Genomic DNA, 19,416 nt, shown 5'->3' with positions numbered 1-19,416 from the left:
AACATCCATGTTGTAGTCCGCTGTATAGAAAACTGTGGTTTCCATAGTTTCCCCACAGCAGCAGACGCACACAATGACGTCCGCTGGCGCATCATAAACACGTCGGATAGTGAAAGTGCATTCGGATTCTCTAAAGTACCGCAGTCTCTTCTCCTAAGTCCTTTTGAATTCTCCTATCCACTATCCCTTAACCCCGTGACGTTTCACTCAGAGGTCAAGGAATAGACGATAGGGTTAGAACTTAGGAGCTGATTTTTAAACTATCCGACTGCAGCCCGGCATAGACATATAAAGAGTAGACGCCGCATTGGCTGCTGGGGCGCAAGAAATACGGCCGTCATCTTGGACCGGTCAGCCTACAGACATTCAACCCATAGACACCAGAGGTTTCAAGATGCCAGAGCACTGTGCAGCATATTGCTGTGCAAATCGGCGGACGATTGCGAACAGGGGTCGGGGGATTACTTTTCACAAGTAAGATTCAACATTATAATTGGTTGTATTTTGTAAATAGAATATTATTGTACTGTATTGATGTCCGCCAACGAAATCGTAGCCAGCAAACATTATGTTCATGGCCAACTGAGACTTTATAAATCGCTGCTGTAACAAGTGAATGTCCCCGTTGTGGGATGAATACAGTAAAATCTAATCTAATCTATCTACGAAGAAGAAGGAAGAAAATAAGCTTGACCTCCTTCTTAAAATGTTTTTGTGTTGACTCTCAAATCTCCCGTTTTTATTTTGAAGGTTTCCCAAAGACAAAGATATGAGAAAGAAGTGGGAAGTTGCTTTGAGGAGGGAAGGGTTCACTGCAAGCGAGTCATCCGTGATTTGCAGTGAGCATTGTAAGCAGGACGAGTTTGACAGGACAGGACAGGACAGATTGTCCGACTCAGAGATGGTGTTATTCCCTCCATCTTCAGCTTCCCGGTTCAACCTCCAAAGAGTAGGTGTATCATCATAAGCTAATAGCATTCATACATGTAAATATTCTATTATCAATAACAGGGCAGGGTGACGTGTGTGGTGGGTGGTGGGTGTGTGTGTGTGTGTGTGTGTGTGTGTGTGTGTGTGTGTGTGTGTGTGTGTGTGTGTGTGGTGTGTGTGTGTGTGTGTGTGTGGTGTGTGTGTGTGGTGTGTGTGTGTGTTGTGTGTGTGTGTGTGTGTGTGTGTGTGTGTGTGTGTTGTGTGTGTGTGTTTCTGCTTTTTCATTTTAGCCAGAAAAGGGCAGGACTACGTCTACTTCCAGAAAGCTGAAGAGAGCCTGTCTGTGGCCCCTCAGGACGACCCAGAAGCTTCAACCTCACACTCACAACCTCAGCCTAATGATGTGAGTATTTCTATTTTCAACATCATATCATAATGGTCCTAGACAAAGTCAAATCTCTCTTGTTTGCTGCCACTCATATTAAACACACTCACAAATAAACACATACACACACAATTGAAGACATGTTGAACATGCATTCCTGGCACACTCACACACACGCATGATGCTGGCAGTGGCTTTGACAGGTGATGACTATAAGAAAGAATGTGGGCCATACTCTAGTTGTGTCAAAGTGTTGTGTGTGAAGTGAAACATCACTCAAACCATGTTCATCCCTCTTTCTACTGGGATCATAGCTATGTCTCGCCTGCTTCTCCGACTGCTCTTAAGGCCAGACTCAATGAAGCTTTAGCAAGAGTGGAGAGTCTCGAGCGAGAGAGGAAGAATGCCATGGCTAGAGAAAAGAGGGCAGAGACCACAGTGAGGACTCTTTTGGGGGATTTGAGGGAAAAGAACCTCATTAATGAAGAACTCAAAGAGGCTTGATTTCTACTCCAGGGAAGATGAAAGTAGCACTTTGAGATTCATGTACATCTTACTCTTACACTCTTTATTAAAAACTCCTTTGTATTATATGAAGGGGACTTATTAATTTTTTCTCATACAATTTCAGATCTTCAAATAGACTTGAAGGCAAAGCAGGGCCATGAGTACTCCAAGGACCACAGAGAATGTGCCCTCACACTCCATCTACATGGTCCAAGGCATACAAATACCTCAGAGAGACTACAACAAAAGGTAGTCTTAATGTTGTTCAATTTCATTTTTGGAAATTACGGTTGCTAGTACGTTAAATAGCTACTTCTCAATTTTTTACAGGTGGCTGTGTTCGGTGGATGGCAAGCCTGGCCTGAACAAGATGATGCTGGATATGCTGGAGAGAAGGATGCCAGGACGACCAGGCTAAATATGGATGTGTTTCACTCCATGTTGGATGACATGGCCATCAGAAAACATGTGCAATATAATCCACATAACCAGTCAATGTCTGCTTTTGTAGACAGGGGTGATGGAAACAATGAGACCGATGCTGCTACTGAGGCTCTTGATGTTCATGGTGGTTGGCCTACACGGACATTGAAGGCTCCCATTGCATATACCTGACGAAGTCTTTGTCACCTGAAACACAAAGGGTCCTAATCTAAATCTAAAATCTATCTAGGAAGAAGAAGGAAGAAAATAAGCTTGACCTCCTTCTTAAAATGTTTTTGTGTTGACTCTCAAATCTCCCGTTTTTATTTTGATGGTTTCCCAAAGACAAAGATATGAGAAAGAGGTTCTCAGTCATGCTTTGGAGGAGCCGCATGCACGGGGGCATTCGGGTGTCATGAGCACTTTGTGTAAATATGGTTTGGGCGGGGTGGTGTCATGTTCTTGTGTTTAACTTGAACATTTACATTTTTTATATATATGTAGAAGTACATTTTCATTTTTTATGACATAGATATTCATTTTTACTGATATATAACTTCTGTCTATGTATAATGTATTATTGTTTCTTCATTTTTCAACTTATTAAAATAGCTGAGTATAGGCCTACACAATATGCTTCTCTATCATATATAGACCATTAGTGTTTTTTTTATGTGTGTGTGTGTATATATTATATATCGTGTGTCTTTTGCAAAATACCTATCATACATAACATAGGCTATCAAATACCAGAATATTCTATTGCTGTTAAGCCTACTATGAATATTAAAATACGCCGAATCATGTGTCCGGTATCATGCCTACATATATGACGTTTGCAGAAACCCCCCCCCGTGAAAATCAGTTTTGTATTCAGCGAGTTATGATTGATAAAATGCGCTGACACTTCATTGCGCCTGCCAGACAGATTACACTGAGTGGAGCGGGTGACCGGTCCAAGATGGCGGCCCCACGGCTCGTCAGCGCCAATAGGCAGCAGCGGTCGATGCGGCGTCTACTCTTTATATGTCTATGGAGACCGGTCTCAAGTCTGCACCGCTGCAGACTCGCTGTTTGAGTGCTTGATAGCCCACTCCCCCTCCACACTCGTTGCTTTGGAACAGCCCTCAATATGGCGGACCCTCCGCGTGAACGCGCAAACGGAGGGGTAGGGTGTAGGGGGCGGTTTGGGAATGGGCCTTCGTTTGTCATCGATGACGTCACTGGCCCAAAACGATACAAGCCTCGAAACATGCTTCACAAAAAGCTTCGGGGATTACTCGACACATGCTCCGAAGCCTCGGCGCAATACGTGACATCACTACTGGTTTACACACGTTGTGCTGTGAGACCTGTCGAGAAGGACACCGACTGGAAAAACCTGCTAGCTTGAAGGTAGGCCTAGATATCAACTAGCTACTAACGAAGGTGTTTAATCTATACAACCAATGTTTTCAAAGTAAAGTGTTAGCCTGCTGTTTGGATACATCTCAGGGTGTGTTAGTTCACAGACAGTTGGTTTTGGTAGTAGGTATATTCACGGACCTATAACCTGTACTACCCAGGAAGCAAACTAATGACATGTGTTATTGTGCTAACTGTCTGGAATATTTGTCGCCATAAAGGTGCTATAGAACTACGCAGCAAGTACATTTGCTTAGCCTTGTTGTAGTGTTGTACCTGCAGGTATGTTCAAAACGACTGTGCAGGTTATTTACTGACAGATTATGATATCATCTTGGAAATTGAAAGTTAATTTAGCAATCAAAATACAACATTGTTACCGGCTAGGATTTTCAAATTGACTGTAAAGTGTAGAAATTCGCCTAGCACAAACAACACACCTCCTATACTCTTTTTTTTTTTCCCTCCACGACAGGTGAATCAAAATGGCCAACGCAATACCAGAGAAGATAAGGATGAATACTACACTATTAGAAAACTTGGCGGAAGTGGCAAAAGATGCAGCACTGCTGAAAGGTGTTCTAATGAGGATCCAAGAGACCCCCAACTCATCAGAGGTAGGACATGAACCCTTTTTAAGCTCACCTGCATGAATACTATGATAATGTTGTAAAGTGAAGACTGGCTTTGACATCTGACAATTTATAGTCACGCTTTGCATACATCAAATCCCTTTTCATCAGCTGGCTCTATTCTAATGCTACATTCATCCCATCCCAGTTGTTACAGCTTGTACAGCATGGTGTAGAGTGCATTTGCAAAACGTTTTCATATAGTCAATGGAAACACCTGTGTCAGGGTTATACAATTATGTAATACTAAAATACATTTTTGTAACACTTACCTAGGGCTGCTCGATTATGCCAAAAAATCATAATCTCGATTATTTGGGACAATAATTGATATCACGATTATTAAAAACGATTATCCATTTACTTTGAAAACATCCATTTATTGAAAATAAAATTTGAACAGTAGGTGTTTAACAGTTGATACCCTGAACTTTAAGTATAATTCAACTGAAAAACCAATTTAAAAAAAAAATATATATATTCGTTTTATTTCAATTATGTTGTTTTCATAATTGTTGCACGCCAAAATCGTAATTGCGATTAAAATACGATTAATTGAGCATCCCTACACTTACCTATTATTACTGTAGCTTTGTTTTCATATTGTAACTGGTGGCTTGTAGCCTCCAATTTATTTGCCATAACTTAAAGGCTGCAGGACTACAAGGTTCAATACACAGAGAGAAATATCGTATTCATTAACAGCTATGTAATAAAGTCACTATTCAAGTAGTATATCCTATGCACAAACCAATAAAAACACTTGAACAAACTACCAAACAGTTAATCTGCCAATGAAATGTAGCTGCAGCAATTCTTCTGATATCAGTAAATACGTAGAAACGTACAACCCCAATAGTGCTCCTTCTCTTTTTTTTCACTCAAGCATCTAAATATATATCAGTCCAATCAGTTTCGAATGTGACGAAAAAGAATGGAGATGTATTTCTGTGAAGTGAGCCACAGCCAGTAAGAGGACATTAGATTATTACATGGTATTAAGCTAATGCTTTTATCCAAAGCCAGTTGCCTACACTCAATGCCATGGACCTGCCTAAATGAGCATTTTAGGGTTGGCTTGCTTGCCCAAGGACCCTTTGACATGTTGACTGCAGAGGGTGAGATCAAACCGCTGAACCCCTGATTTGCAGGAAAGAGTGCTGTTAAGCCACTAGTGTCAAAACAGGCGTAGTCAACAGGCGTAGTCAATGGGAAGTAATGTTAGGAATGTATTCCTCTTTAGCAGCGTTTAGTTATTATGCTCCAAATATCTGGAACAAACTCCCAGAAAACTGCAGGTCCGCTGCAACTCTGACGACTTTGAAATCCAGACTAAAGACTTTAATTGAACTATTCACATCTTAAACTGCACTGTAACTTTTAACTTGTATTTTTTCTTTTAATGTTTATTTTATTATCTTTTCTTTTTAATGACTGATTTTAAATGCCATTTTCTTAATGTCTTTCGTTTTTTGTAAAGCACTTTGAATTGCCTTGTGTTGAAAGGTGCTATATAAATAAACTTGCCTGGCCTTTAGAGCACAGGATTTGGGACAGACCTTCATGAAGCCTGTGTTTGCAATTACAGGGATTCAACCGATGCTTGTGTGTTGTGATTTGTTTCCAGTTGGTGACGTACGCTCCATTCACACTTTTCCCCACACCTGTACCTGAAGCGGTGTTCTCCCAGGCGCTGGCTGTGCAGACGCACTTCAACACACTGGTGGACAAAATCAGCCAGGATGCTGAATTCCTGCAGGACGCTCTAGCAAGGTAGCATCATATCATATCATATCATATCACAATATATATACCTTGATTGTTGTTCAATTAATTACATTTCAGGATTTTAACATGGTGACTTCCTCTGTTTATAGCACCATTGAGGTGGATGATTTCACTGCGAGGTTGTTCAAGATCCACCAACAAATAGTAAAAGAAGGAACGTCTCAGGTATGTCAGCCATTTTGTAGACTGTCCTTTATCCGTCTTGTTAGATTCAAGAGTGTCTGTTGTTTTGGGGTGCGTGCCTCGTTGTCTTGCCACAGCAAACAAGTCATTCGTTGTTTTTTAATGAAACAATGGAGGATATTTACAATGCATACATTTGATCGCATGATTATTAGGTTATAAAGTAAACCAGTTAGTGTTATCATCTCGCAGCATCAAGAATGCATAGAAACTCAAATAGAATGAATTGCCAGACAAATAACATTTAGGATTTGTTCATTTTAATACAAGAGCAACATATATGTTTTCAGCCATTACAAAGGGCTTCCAGTTGAACTAAGCCCTTAAGGTCACACTTTCTGCAATTTAATAAAACCTATGGTATTTAAGACTCGGCATGTTTGCAGTGCAGCAATCATCAACATAGAAGAGCAACAACTCAACGGGTCTGCATACAAGGTTCTTACGGTCATTAAAAACCTGGAAAAGTCATGGAAATTCAAGATGCAAATTCCAGGCCCTGGAAAAGTTATGGAAAACAATATTTTTCCCAAAGTTTTGGAAAAGTCATGGAATTGTAACTAAAGTTGCATCAAATATAATTAATATTTTAGCTAATCGCCGAAATAGTAATACTATAGATATGTGTCGTATAGTAATGAAACGTAAAATGGCATTTAACTGACGAGGTGTTTTGCTGCTGAGAGTTTAGTTGCTTTAGCGTGTAGAAGCTAGTCAGCCTACTATTTGATTTGTTTTAGATAGGCACGACATGTTTCATATGCAGATCTTGTTTTCCTGTTCCATGTTAAAATAAACCATTTTCAGTGGTACCGCTGAGAAAGAGTAATTGTTTTGGTCATGGAAAATTAGGTAAAGGTCATGGAGAAGTCATTGAAAATCATTGGTGGGTTAGGGTTAGAGAAAGAAAGAGGCTGATCATTCAGAAGTTCTCCACATCTAAATGTAATGACCCTGTTGGATTGACATTGCATAGAGATGTTTCCATCCAAATGAAGTTATAAACTAGTTTATTAGTATCGGACTATAAGCCGCGACTTTCCCCCCATTTTTTTTTGTACAACTAACGGCCACTAGGGAACCTCCTAAAGCTATGGATTTTACAGGTAAAATTAACCACCTTAACACTATGGGCTCTATGACCGGTCCGCGCCCGCCACCTTTAAGCGGCGGGCTCCAGCAGGAAAAGCTGGAGGCCGGAAAAGAGTGAGACAGGTAGCGCGCCAAAGTAAAAGTGGAACCGAGAGACAGAACGAGAGCAAGACAGACGGACAATTTAGCTGCTGCGGCTTATATGCAGGTGCGCTTTATAGTCCGAAAAGTACGGTAGTTTTAATGTTGCCACTATTTCTCAAGCATGTTCGTCTTTCAGTTGGCTTGACCACACTGGCCTGCCAATTAAAAGAACATCAGGGCTGCTACTAACAATAACATGTTTATAGATTGAACTGCAGATTGTTTCCTTAGTTAATATAATAATTAGGGCTGTCAAACGATTACAATTTTTAATCAGATTAATCACAGTTTAAAAATTAAGTAATCATTTATTTATGTATATTGTTGTGGGAATGGAAAGATAAATGAAAGAAGGCGGATATATCCATTTAACATACAGTATCTATGTTTATTATAACATTTTTCTGCGTGTCAAAATGAAAGACAACCCACACACCTATCAATCATCAAACCGTGGGGTCTTAATTCATTACGTGTTGATTTATATCAACGGGGGAGTACTTCAGGAAAGTCGACAGGGGGGGGGGCGGCGGCGGCTAGTGGAGTACTTCGTGACCACAGAGTGTGAACGTTGTGATCAGCTGTTTTAGCGCAGTTCTCCAGTGAAGAGGGGAGTCTCCCTCCGCAGCCTGTTGGCGTAGTTTTGGCACAATTCCGTTGTACAGACCGACGTTAACAGCAGCCCTGTCTGTGCACACGGAGACCGACTCTGTCGTCCGGTGATCTAACCGCCTTCTGGAAAAGCTTCACAAGTACGTCGGTACGCAAATGCGCTTTGTGACACAAGTGACGGTACGCATTTCAGATTACGCACATAACCTGCGTACCAGTTATGTGCACCCCTGTACTACAGCAAAAGTATTCTCCGTCGGGACTTCCTGCAACAACACCACGCCGTTATCAAAGATGTTCTATTGAGAAGACGATCACTACGTGACAAAAGTTTTCAAAACCGTGGCTGCTGAAATCAATCTTACTAACTGCTGTCTGTGCAATTTACTCCGCGAGTTGGCAGACTTTATTTTGCTTACTTTAACATACTTTTTCATGGTGGGGCTAAGCCATTTGTTGGTATGGGTGTAGCCTACCCCAGCCATACCCTGGCGCTGCCACTGGTGGCATGTATGGGGCGGGCCATTCTGCACATGCGTTAAATGCGTTAAATATTTTAACGCAATTAATTCAAAAAATTAATTACCGCCGTTAACGCGATAATTTTGACAGCACTAATAATAGAAAAAATAGATCAAAATGGCATTTAGATTTATATTTAAATAGCAAAATAGTCAATATTTAAATGAACTATCTCATAAGACAAAGAACAACTGTTATTGATTAAAACTGAGAAGCTGAAAATATGGTTAATGATGGAACTTAAAAAACAAAGTGTTGAATGAATTGTGATAATGGTTGGGAATAGCTCCAGTTTTGAGCCTTGACACAGTACGGTCAGTCTGTGTGACCTTTGGGAATGCGAGTGGTCTGACTGACTTCTCTAACGGCTCTCCAGTCTGTGGTGTGTGGTCTCAATCGCTCCGACTACATGCTGGACCAGGCGGAGGACGGCTCCTCGTCTCTGAAGCAGATCGAGATCAACACCATCGCCGCCAGCTTTGGAGGGCTCTCATCCTGCACGCCAGATGTTCACCGGTGAGTCATCAGCATTTCATATATAGACTGTTCTTGCATTGATTTAGGGAGAACATCTATATCAAAGAAACATCAGTTAAAACTGTCTTATTTTATTTTTCCAGAATGACTTTCTTTATTCAGAAGATGTTTATTTAATATTTCCAAATGTATTTCTTCCACAAAAAATGTATTAATTCATTTATAACTAAGTCTTTTTTATTTTTATTTGTATCGCCTCATTTATTTACATCTTAGACATATCTATTTAATTTATCACCCTATTTATTATTAAGGCATTTATTTAGTAATCTATTAATTAATTAATTAATTTGGTATTGACTTAAATAACTTACCATATTAAGGCAACAACTTTTACTGTTTTTCTTTATTTAATATGTGTTCAAATTGCTGTAAGCATTGTTCCCCTTTTTCCCCAGACACATCCTTCAGGTGGCCGGGCAGCTGGAGCAGAGTGAGCGGATCCTGGACAACAACCCTGCAGCAGGCCTGGCCCGGGCCGTGGCTAAAGCCTGGGAGCTCTATGGATCAGAGAAGTAGGAATGAAAGTAAATAGTACATTTGTGCATTGGGATTTTGACTCACCTGAAAGAATACATTAAAAGAAGGCAATACACAAGTGTGTGCTACAGTAGATACAAAACATGCAACCATTAGCACACACTGATATTGTCCCATTTATATAATAAAATAAAGAATGCATGTTACTAGCCACAGTATGCTCTTACTTTGAAATGTGGACACCAGGACATGAGCAGGGAATTACACGGTCCAAAAATGATGATTGCAGATGTTGGAAAGATATTCAAACACTTTTAATTTACTTGTAAATCAATACAAAATCATTTTTTGGGAATTTGTTTATAAGCAGAATAATTTTTTTTGCCTTCAACCTTTTTCTTTGCATTTGTGGAAAGTGTGTTACATTGACTGATTACACATTTATCAACGGATTATCGATCTATTCACACAAATAATATTGAGACCAATCTACCTCCATAACAGCACATCCTGAATGTATTTCCTTCATACTAACTTAAGATGTGATGAGTGAATTCATTCAGAATACAGAATTGCTGTGAGAGTGATTGACCGGAGCAATGACTGTCATTACAGAGCCGTCATCATGTTCTTGGTGGAGGAGGGGCAGAGGAACATCTTTGATCACCGATATGTTGAGAAAGAGCTGTGGAACAGGTGAGTTGAGAGGAGCTGCTTTTATGATGTTACAGTGGCGAGCGGTCAGGGCCCTCTAGGCCCTCTGTGAGGGCCTAAGATATTCTAAAAAATAATATTTAAAAACATTTAAAAAATTAATCTTTTTTTTAAATATATATTTTTTAAATATTATTTTTGTTATATTTTTCATTAGTTTTACCGAAAAAACTTGATTTAATTGTATTTAAAATAACATTTCCAAAGAAATAAATCCTTCGAATCTGCCTGTTCAGTTTCTGTTTGAATGTGAAGGGTTAGCTTAACCGTTACATGAAAAAAGCTCGTCTGGCCCTCTCTGCGATTCACAGAGGGCCCGCTATAGTAAACTCAACGAGAGAGTAATGTCAAGTGACAGTCCAATTGACCAATCATATCTCCCCTCTAAATGGGAGGGCTTTATTATCGCGGACTTTATGACAGGTTCCGCCCGCTGCGCTGCCAAGTTTATGCATGTGATATATCAACGGGTCAAGCTAGGAATTAGATAATTAGCATACGTTCATTCACGATGGCTCACGTTAGTGATAGTGATGACATCGTTGCGAAACTACTAACTGAGTCTTTTTCAAGAATGAGTTACACGGATAAATTGGAGTTAATTACCAAAGGGCGACCAACACCACAGCTTATTTTGGTTCAAAAAACCAAACGGTTCGAGAGGCATTTTAATATCGGCAATTACGCCAGATACAACTGGATGACCGGATCAACCAGGGAACAAAAGCTGTACTGCTGGGATTGCTTGCTTTTTGGAGCGGACAGTGGGTCATGGGCCAAAGATGGATATTCTGATTTAGGAAGTTTATCCAAATCAGCACATCGCCATCAGAATGCTTCAGGTCACCTCAGAGCTACTATTCGGCTTAAAACATTTGGGGACACCAGGATAGAGCTCCAGCTGGATGAGCAACAACGCCGGGGTGTCATCATTCATAATGAAAAGGTGAAGAGGAACCGAGGAATTTTGAAACGCCTCATAAATTGTGTGGTGTACTTGGGCAAGCAGGAGTTGCCGTTCCGAGGTCACGATGAGAGTGTAACTTCATCAAACAAGGGGAATTACATAGAGTTGCTGGATTTAGTGGCAGAATATGACAGCGACCTGCACACACACCTCGCCACATCAACAGTCTTTACCGGCACATCTTCAAGGATTCAGAATGACCTGATCAGCGCTGTCGCAAGTGTAATGACGGATAGCATGAAAGAGTATTATTTACGTTAACGAGGTAAATAGGCTAAAAGAAAAACATGTTTTCCAAATGAACTACGCATCTCTTGAGTGACAATATGCCTGCGCTGCACCTCCAAGGTGCGCAATACATTATTGCGCAATCTATGTCTGTGTGTGTGCTGCGCGAGCCGAGATGATGTGTGTGTGCGTCGTCTTTTTTTTTAAGTTTGTAGCAAGTAGAAGGCTGTGGGTGTGTGCGTGTGCGTGTGGGTGCGCACGCGTTAATTTGCGTATTGCACCCTGGGCCGCTGTTTGATATTCCGCTGAAGAAGTATACTATAGGCTGTGACGTAATAACATTTTTTTTTTTCAAGGGAAGAGGGGGGTGGGGTCAGAGGGCCTAGGTAGAAAAGTCACGGCTCGCCACTGTGATGTTAAGTGATGTTGTTTCAATGGAACAGGCCTGACACGCTGGAACATGTTGTTTCACATTTTAGTTTGAATGGTGTGGGAGGAAGGGGTTTGTTCTTTTGTAACCAGCCCACTACTGTCCCTGTGTTTCAGAAACATTGCCACAATGAGAAGGCGGTTCGATGATGTTTCTAAAACAGGATCCATGGATCAGGACAAGAGGCTATTTGTGTAAGTTAAATGTCAATAAATAAATGTTATAACAACGATATGGCTACATAGCAGGGTTCGTACGGTCATTGAAAACCTAGAAAAGTCATGGAAATTCAAAATGCAAATTCCAGGCCCTGGAAAAGTTATGGAAAACAATATTTTCCCCAAAGTTTTGGAAATGTAACTAAAGTTGCGTCAAATATAATTGACATTTTATCTAATCGCCGAAATAATCTGCGGCCGCGAGCTGTTATGTGCCATCATGACGCGCATGGTGTTATTTTTTAATATATGAAGCGCGAGCTGTGTGCTCGAGTCCTGTCGGCCTGTCGGGCCGGCTGAACTCTGCTGCTCCGGGTCAGCTACATTATCTACGTTCGTTAACTGTGCGGAGTCACTGCGGCACAGACTGCACTGCTGGTGAACAGCTGTTAGAACGGGCCGTTCAGAGCAGAGCGGCAGAGCTGATGTGAACGCAATATCATTTAAGGAATCGTTGAGCTAGCTAGCTAGCATACATTGTCACTATCTGCTAACGTTAGCTTTAGCCTTCGTTTTCTAATAGTTTTGTTCATAGGCTATAAACAGAGGTGGTAGAAGTATAGATATTGTGCTAGAGTAAAAGTAGAAGCACTCAGATCTTGTACTTTAGTAGAAGTACTCGTAGGCTACTCAGATCTTGTACTTTAGTCGAAGTACTTAATACAAGTATAGTACTCAGATCTTGTACTTGCGTAAAAGTAGAAGTACTCAGATCTTGTACTTGAGTAAAAGTAGAAGTACCAGAGTGTCTGTTACAGTAAACGTCCTGCATTCAAAATGTTCCTCAAGTGAAAGTAGAAAAGTATTCTCATCAAAATATAGTGAAAGTAGCGACAGTAAAAGTAGTCATTGTGCAGATTGGTCCATTTCAGAATAATATATATGATATGTTTTATAATGATTGATCATGAAAGTGTTCTCAAAGCTGGTGAAGGAGCAGCTAGTTTGAATGACTTTGTATCCTGCAGCTGAGCTGGTGGATTTACTCCAGGTGGAACTAAAGTCTGATTCAACACTTGATTATATTTCACATCATTCATCCACATCTGTGAAGTAACTAAAGGTATTGCATACCATTTACCTCTGAACTGTAGAGGGGTAGAAGTACACCATGTACCTCTGAACTGTAGTGAGTAGAAGTACACCATGTACCTCTGAACTGTAGTGGAGTAGAAGTACACAGTAGCAAAACATTGAAATACTTAAATAAAGTACAAGTATCTCAAAATTGTACCCACGTATAGTACTTGTTGAGTTTATGAACTTAGTTACTTTACACCACTGGCTATAAAGATAGAAAGACTAAGCCTTGCACAGAGGCATGACAATACATTTTCAAAATGCTCAACAGTGCTGCCAAAATGTTAAACTCACTGCTACACAATTAAAATAAATGCTTTTATATATTTCTATTAGATGTGACTCTTTCTGTTATTATTGACACTGCTGCTTTAGTTGCTCTGATTGCTAAAATCATCTGTTATTCCTCATTTTAAAGCCGATATTCCATGGGCTCGGGGGCTCGGATCCTTGTCACCTTTTTCATACCTGATGACTTTGCATCCCTGACTACAGTTGCTTTAGCGTGTCGAAGCTAGTAAGCCTACTATTTGATTTGTTTTAGATAGGCACTACATGTTTCATATGCAGACCTTATTTTCCTGTTCCATGTTAAAATAAACCATTTTCAGTGGGAATTTTTTGTTGGTCATGTAAAATGAGGTAAAGGTCATTGAGAGGTCTTGGAAAAGTCACTGAAAATCATTGGTGAAAAAATGTATGAACCCTGACATAGGTAACAATGAATTATTAAAGGGACCCGATTCTGCTTTTTGGGGTTTTCCCTTTCCTGTAGTGTGTTCTATAGGTTTGTGTGCATAATGGTCTGCAAAGGCTCACATCCCTGCGTTTATCTTAGGGCTGCTCAATTAATCATATTTTAATCGCAATTAAGATTTTGGTTTGCAACGATTATGGAAACAACATCGAAATAAAACATTTTTTAATTATTGGTTTTTCAGTTGAATTATACTTAAAGTTCAGGTTAATCAACTGTTAAAAACATACTACACCTTTTTTATTTTTCAATAAATGGATGTTTTCAAAGTAAATGGATAATCGTTTTTAATAATCGTGATATCAATTATTGATCCAAATAATCGAGATTATGATGTTAGCCATAATCGAGCAGCCCTAGTTACTCTCCAGAGGGAGTTTCTGCAGCACGGGCAGTATGAGAAAAACAAAGAGCTTGTTGAACATTAAAGCATGGAGACATGTCGCCGTAGAGAAACTAAATCCAAATCTGAACCTTGAATTGAGTAAAATAGTGGTTCTTTAATGTGCTTTCATATTTGTCTTTCTGCAGTGATGGCCAGGAGGTTGCTGTGGTGTACTTCAGGAATGGATACATGCCTCAGAACTACAATTCTGAAAAGGTCTTCACGTTAAATTGTATTCTAGTTGTGGTAGTTATGAATTATGACCATTTATAAAGCATCATATTTTATAAACTAAAATGTGTAAAGTGATTAAAGCTGTCAAATAGGTCCAATTAGGTAAAAAGTATATAATATTTCCCTTTTGAATTGCAGTGGTGTAGACGTAATAAGTGGCAATAAAGAAAACAATCAAGTACAAATACTTTAAATTTGCACTCGGGTACAATAATTGGGTTGATAAACGTGTTTACCTTACACCACTGATCAAATGCAGCCACTAGTGCTAAAATGTGGGAACTGGTCAAAAGTATGGGTTAAAATGTAAATGTCATGTATTAAGCCAGGTCTCAATACATTCATGTTGCATCATTGGTTAAATATACTCAACGTTTCATAGTTCATACTAGAAGGTAAGAAAAACAGCATTTTTTGCTTTTATGATATCTTTTTGATCGCAGGATTGGGATGCTCGTCTGATGATGGAGCGCTCTCTGGCTGTGAAGTGTCCCGACATCAGCACTCACCTGGTCGGAACCAAGAAGGTCCAGCAGGTGCTCGCCACACCTGGAGTTCTGGAGAAGTTCTTCCCCCACCAGCCCCAGGTAGTGGAGCAGATCAGAGCCACGTTCGCTGGGCTCTACACTCTGGACATGGTGAGGAAACATCACACGCTACTCAGTCCTTTCAGCTTTGTTATTGAGCAGTTTTATATAAGGCTCACTTCCTCTCTGCACTCCCATGGAACTCTGTGTCGTAGGGCTGGGGATTGTAGTTTAGACCGTCAAAGGTTTTATGTCTGACAGCGAAGATTCTTTTTGACATCTATCACAGTTGCAGATAGCTTCATAGCCTTTCAAGTGATCAACACAAATCTAAATAATCAAAGGAACTACTAGAAGCTAGCACAATGATTTGCCACATTATAAAACACAAATATGCATTACTTGAACCCACCAACTGACATTATCTAGTGATCCAGTTTCCAAGTGTAAAATACATTGCAACCTACAATTAAAAAAAGAATTACAGCCCAAACAGGAGTTTGCTGAATTCTCCTCGGAATAGACAACGCAGCAGTGACACCTAGTGGCCTACTCATCCAACTACATCACATCAAGTATTTTCATGAAGTCACAAAAGAAGTGTGTGCTGCTGATGCATAATTGACCTTTGTTGACCTTTTTGTCTTTAGGGACCCGAAGGTGACCAAACGGTTGCCATGGCGCTGGCAGCACCAGACCGGTTTGTCCTGAAGCCTCAGAGAGAGGGAGGAGGTAAGATTCATATCGACCATTTCTGAAACCAGAGGACTTTGAATTGTCAGTATCTTCATTGTTGTGCTTTCCACAGTTACTACGGCTGAGAGCATTGAAAGATCCACATTTTAAAGTAACGTTTCTGAATACAGGCTAAAATCCACTTTGTCATGTCTGTTCTACATAAACATGTGTCCCCTCTTCTTCATGTCTCTTCTACATCAACATGTGTCCCCTCTTCTTCATGTCTCTTCTACATCAACATGTGTCCCCTCTTCTTCATGTCTCTTCTACATCAACATGTGTCCCCTCTTCTTCATGTCTCTTCTACATCAACATGTGTCCCCTCTTCTCCATGTCCGTTCTACATCAACATGTGTCCCCTCTTCTCCATGTCTGTTCTACATCAACATGTGTCCCCTCTTCTCCATGTCTGTTCTACATCAACATGTGTCCCCTCTTCTTCATGTCTCTTCTACATCAACATGTGTCCTCTCTGTGGAAAGAGATTCTGAAAGTTTCAGGAACAAAGATTCTCTCTCTTTTTGTCCTGATCCCCCCCCCCCCCCCCTTATCACCTGAATCTCCTCCTCGAGCACCATTGTGTCCTTTGTAACTAAATGTCTCTCAGAGGGGCGTGGGGAGGGGCTCCTTATTTTCATCTAAAGTAACAGACAGAGAATCAGCACTTTGGAAACAGGGCTGAAACAGAGGGGATTATGGGTAATGCTGCCATGTTCTGTTTGGTGTTTGGAGCCAATCACTTCAGAGACATGTTTGTATATATCTGAGAGCTATAACATATTGATGAAAAACAGTATAATAGGGGACCTTTAAGATATTGTTTATTTCTAGGTAACAACTTTTATGGGTCAGAGATGTGCGAGGTCCTGCAGGAAGTGAAGGACGGCACCGAGAGGACGGCTTATATCCTGATGGATAAGATTCACCCCGCCCCCGTCCAGAACGTCCTGCTGAGACGAGACGCTCCTCTCCAGATCAGCACCTGTCTCAGTGAGCTGGGAGTGTTCGGAGCATACGTCAGGTGTGTAATCAATACTGATGACATCACTGTGTAACACTCGCTCTTACATTGGCTAGTGCCCCGACACAGTACTTGATAGACTAAGGGGCGGGACATTTACAACAGAGCCAGCCAGCTAACCAATCAGAGCAGACTGGGCTCTGGTTTCAGACAGAGGGTGAAAAGAGGTGCTGCAGCACAGGCAGTATGAGAAAAATAAAGAGCTTTTTGAACATTAAAGCACGGAGACATGTCACCTGAAAATATGCATAGAATGCCCTGTTTAACTAAATGTCCAATTATTAAGTGTAATTACACACTTTACCGTCAATAATACCAAGCATTTGGAGTATTACAGCTGGATTTAGTGTTCTGCCTCTCAAACAAGAACATAAGTTGTTGCCCACAGCCACTGATGACATCCCATTGTCTCTTTTCATATTCATATTTTCTTTAATGCAGCCAAACAGTGGTTTTGTCAGAATCATGCTTTTGATATCCTGTCTTCTGTCTTTGAGAAGGGAATCATTAGAAAACTCTTGAAGTTACTACAACTACAACAAAAGTTGCTTTATTTGCTCTCTGCCTAAATCTGGGTGTTTGAGCTCATTTGATGGCAAATCAAAAAAGCTAATCGGGGCATGATACAAAATAACATGCTACTTCTTTTCTGTATCTCCATAATGACATATCACACTCTCAATATTTCCCCTTCAAAATACCCCGATTAACATCTTGCCCTGCATTCTCCTGTCCAGTTCTTCAGTGTGCTCACTTCATTTATCCTGCCACATGAATACATATTGTTTAAAGAGAAACAAATACAAAAGGAAAGTCTACCTGTTTTTGTACTTTCAGAACAAGTTAATTGTTTTAAGTTTGAACTATGACTTAATATCGCACTGCGAGCAGATAGAACTGTACGTATGTTTAATATCAGTCTTTGAATCTAGGGTAACGTTCATTATTTGATCTTCTAATTCTTTACCTCTCATTGTCCCTAACAGAAAAGGTGAAGACATGGTGCTGAACGAGTGTGTGGGCCACCTGCTGAGGACCAAGAGTTCAGAGCACTCTGACGGGGGCGTGGCATCGGGGGTGGCGGTGTTGGACAACCCCCTCCTCTTCTGAGAGTCTACACCCCTCCCTGCTGCTTCAGACAAAAGAAATGGACAAAGATCAAGTCAAGGACCCACATCTGATTCACATGAACTAGCCTTTCCTCTAATACAGGGGTGGGGAACCTCCGGCCTCCGGGCCGTATACGGCCCGCAAGACAATTAGGTACGGCTCTCGAGGTAATTTATAAACACACGCAAAAAAGAAAAAAATGTAAGAAATCTAGACCGCAAAAAAATTAAACAAGCGAGTGCCTGTTTTTCCTGGCGAAGGTCAGGGTCCTTGAACACAACACGAGCCTAATGTGTAATCACGTGGTATATGTCTCGACTGACAGGGGTGCAGTTCTGACGGAGAGCACCAGAACGCCACTCGAGCACTTCAGAAATTGCAGACAGTACCCATAAGGATCCGTACACATGCCACAGTTTCTGCGTGGCTGTGTCTTTAGTTGAAAGCCCAGTGGCGATCTGTTCATCTGTCATACTGATCAGACAGTCAATAACAGTGTTGTTATTAGCATCTGGTTAGCTAGCTATGCTAACGAATATAAGAAGCTTTGTCTACAACCAGTGAGGTAAAGGCACATCTTTATATGATCATTATAGTTATAAAAAAATAAGAGAATAAAGTAAACGGGTATAAAATACTATATGACAGTAAAAAAAGTTGTTATTAATAAAGAAGAATACAGTTTGAAAGGGGAGTGATTTGTCAAATATTCATAAAGAAAAATAAATCTGCTTCCAGTTCTGTTTCATATGTGTGTTGAGAGATGTATCCATAGATCTCCTAATTTTGCTCTCAAAGTGTACCAGATTGATGCTTAAATCATGTCCACATGGATAGGAAACTAAATACATTTTGCACACTTCTTGTGTCCATATCTTTCTGTTTTGGTGGTCACGCCACACCCTGCACGTGCCTGCATACGCAAGTCATGGTGAGATATCTGGATTAAGAGGTTGCTTTTTCTTTGCACAGAATGAAATGAATGGGCTGTGATTTTAGTTTTTTTAAGCAGAGGTCAATAATATGTACGGCCCTCTGAGGATATTGTAAAAATTGAAATGGCCCTTGAGAGGAAAAAGGTTCCCCACCCCTGCTCTAATATCTCATTCACACCAACGCAACTCCAGTTCAAGCTCCGTGCTAGAGCTTTGGCCGATTGTGCTCCAGCTTTCTCTGTTCCTCTTCAGAAGACCAGATTCCCAGCAGGTAGCTGGTTTGTGTACAAACTAGGGCTGAACGATTAATCGATTTTAAATCGAAATCGCGATTTTAAATGATGCGATTATCAAATCGCAAAGCCTGCGATTTTTTTTATAATTATTATTATTATTTTGTTTTTATTGTGTGTCAGTCATCCACACCAATCAG

General features: G+C 40.5%; 1 protein-coding gene across 1 annotated transcript; it reads left to right on the top strand.

Moving 5' to 3' along the window:
• The first annotated feature begins 3,379 nt into the window (after window positions 1-3,379).
• gss (glutathione synthetase) lies at window positions 3,380-18,910 on the top strand. The gene is made up of 13 exons (XM_034086128.2): window positions 3,380-3,640; window positions 4,125-4,266; window positions 5,909-6,054; window positions 6,159-6,234; window positions 8,999-9,138; window positions 9,558-9,674; window positions 10,255-10,335; window positions 12,095-12,172; window positions 14,565-14,634; window positions 15,096-15,290; window positions 15,830-15,911; window positions 16,749-16,938; window positions 17,925-18,910. Exons 2-13 carry the CDS (start codon window positions 4,135-4,137, stop codon window positions 18,046-18,048), a joined length of 1,431 nt encoding a protein of 476 aa, XP_033942019.1. The 5' UTR covers window positions 3,380-3,640; window positions 4,125-4,134; the 3' UTR covers window positions 18,049-18,910.
• Window positions 18,911-19,416: the final 506 nt, after the last annotated feature.

This window comes from Pseudochaenichthys georgianus, chromosome 7 (assembly GCF_902827115.2).
Source record: "Pseudochaenichthys georgianus chromosome 7, fPseGeo1.2, whole genome shotgun sequence".
Classification (NCBI taxonomy): Eukaryota; Metazoa; Chordata; class Actinopteri; order Perciformes; family Channichthyidae; genus Pseudochaenichthys; species Pseudochaenichthys georgianus.
Note: the sequence above shows the minus strand (reverse complement) of the source record. Positions and strands in the feature narration are given on the sequence as shown.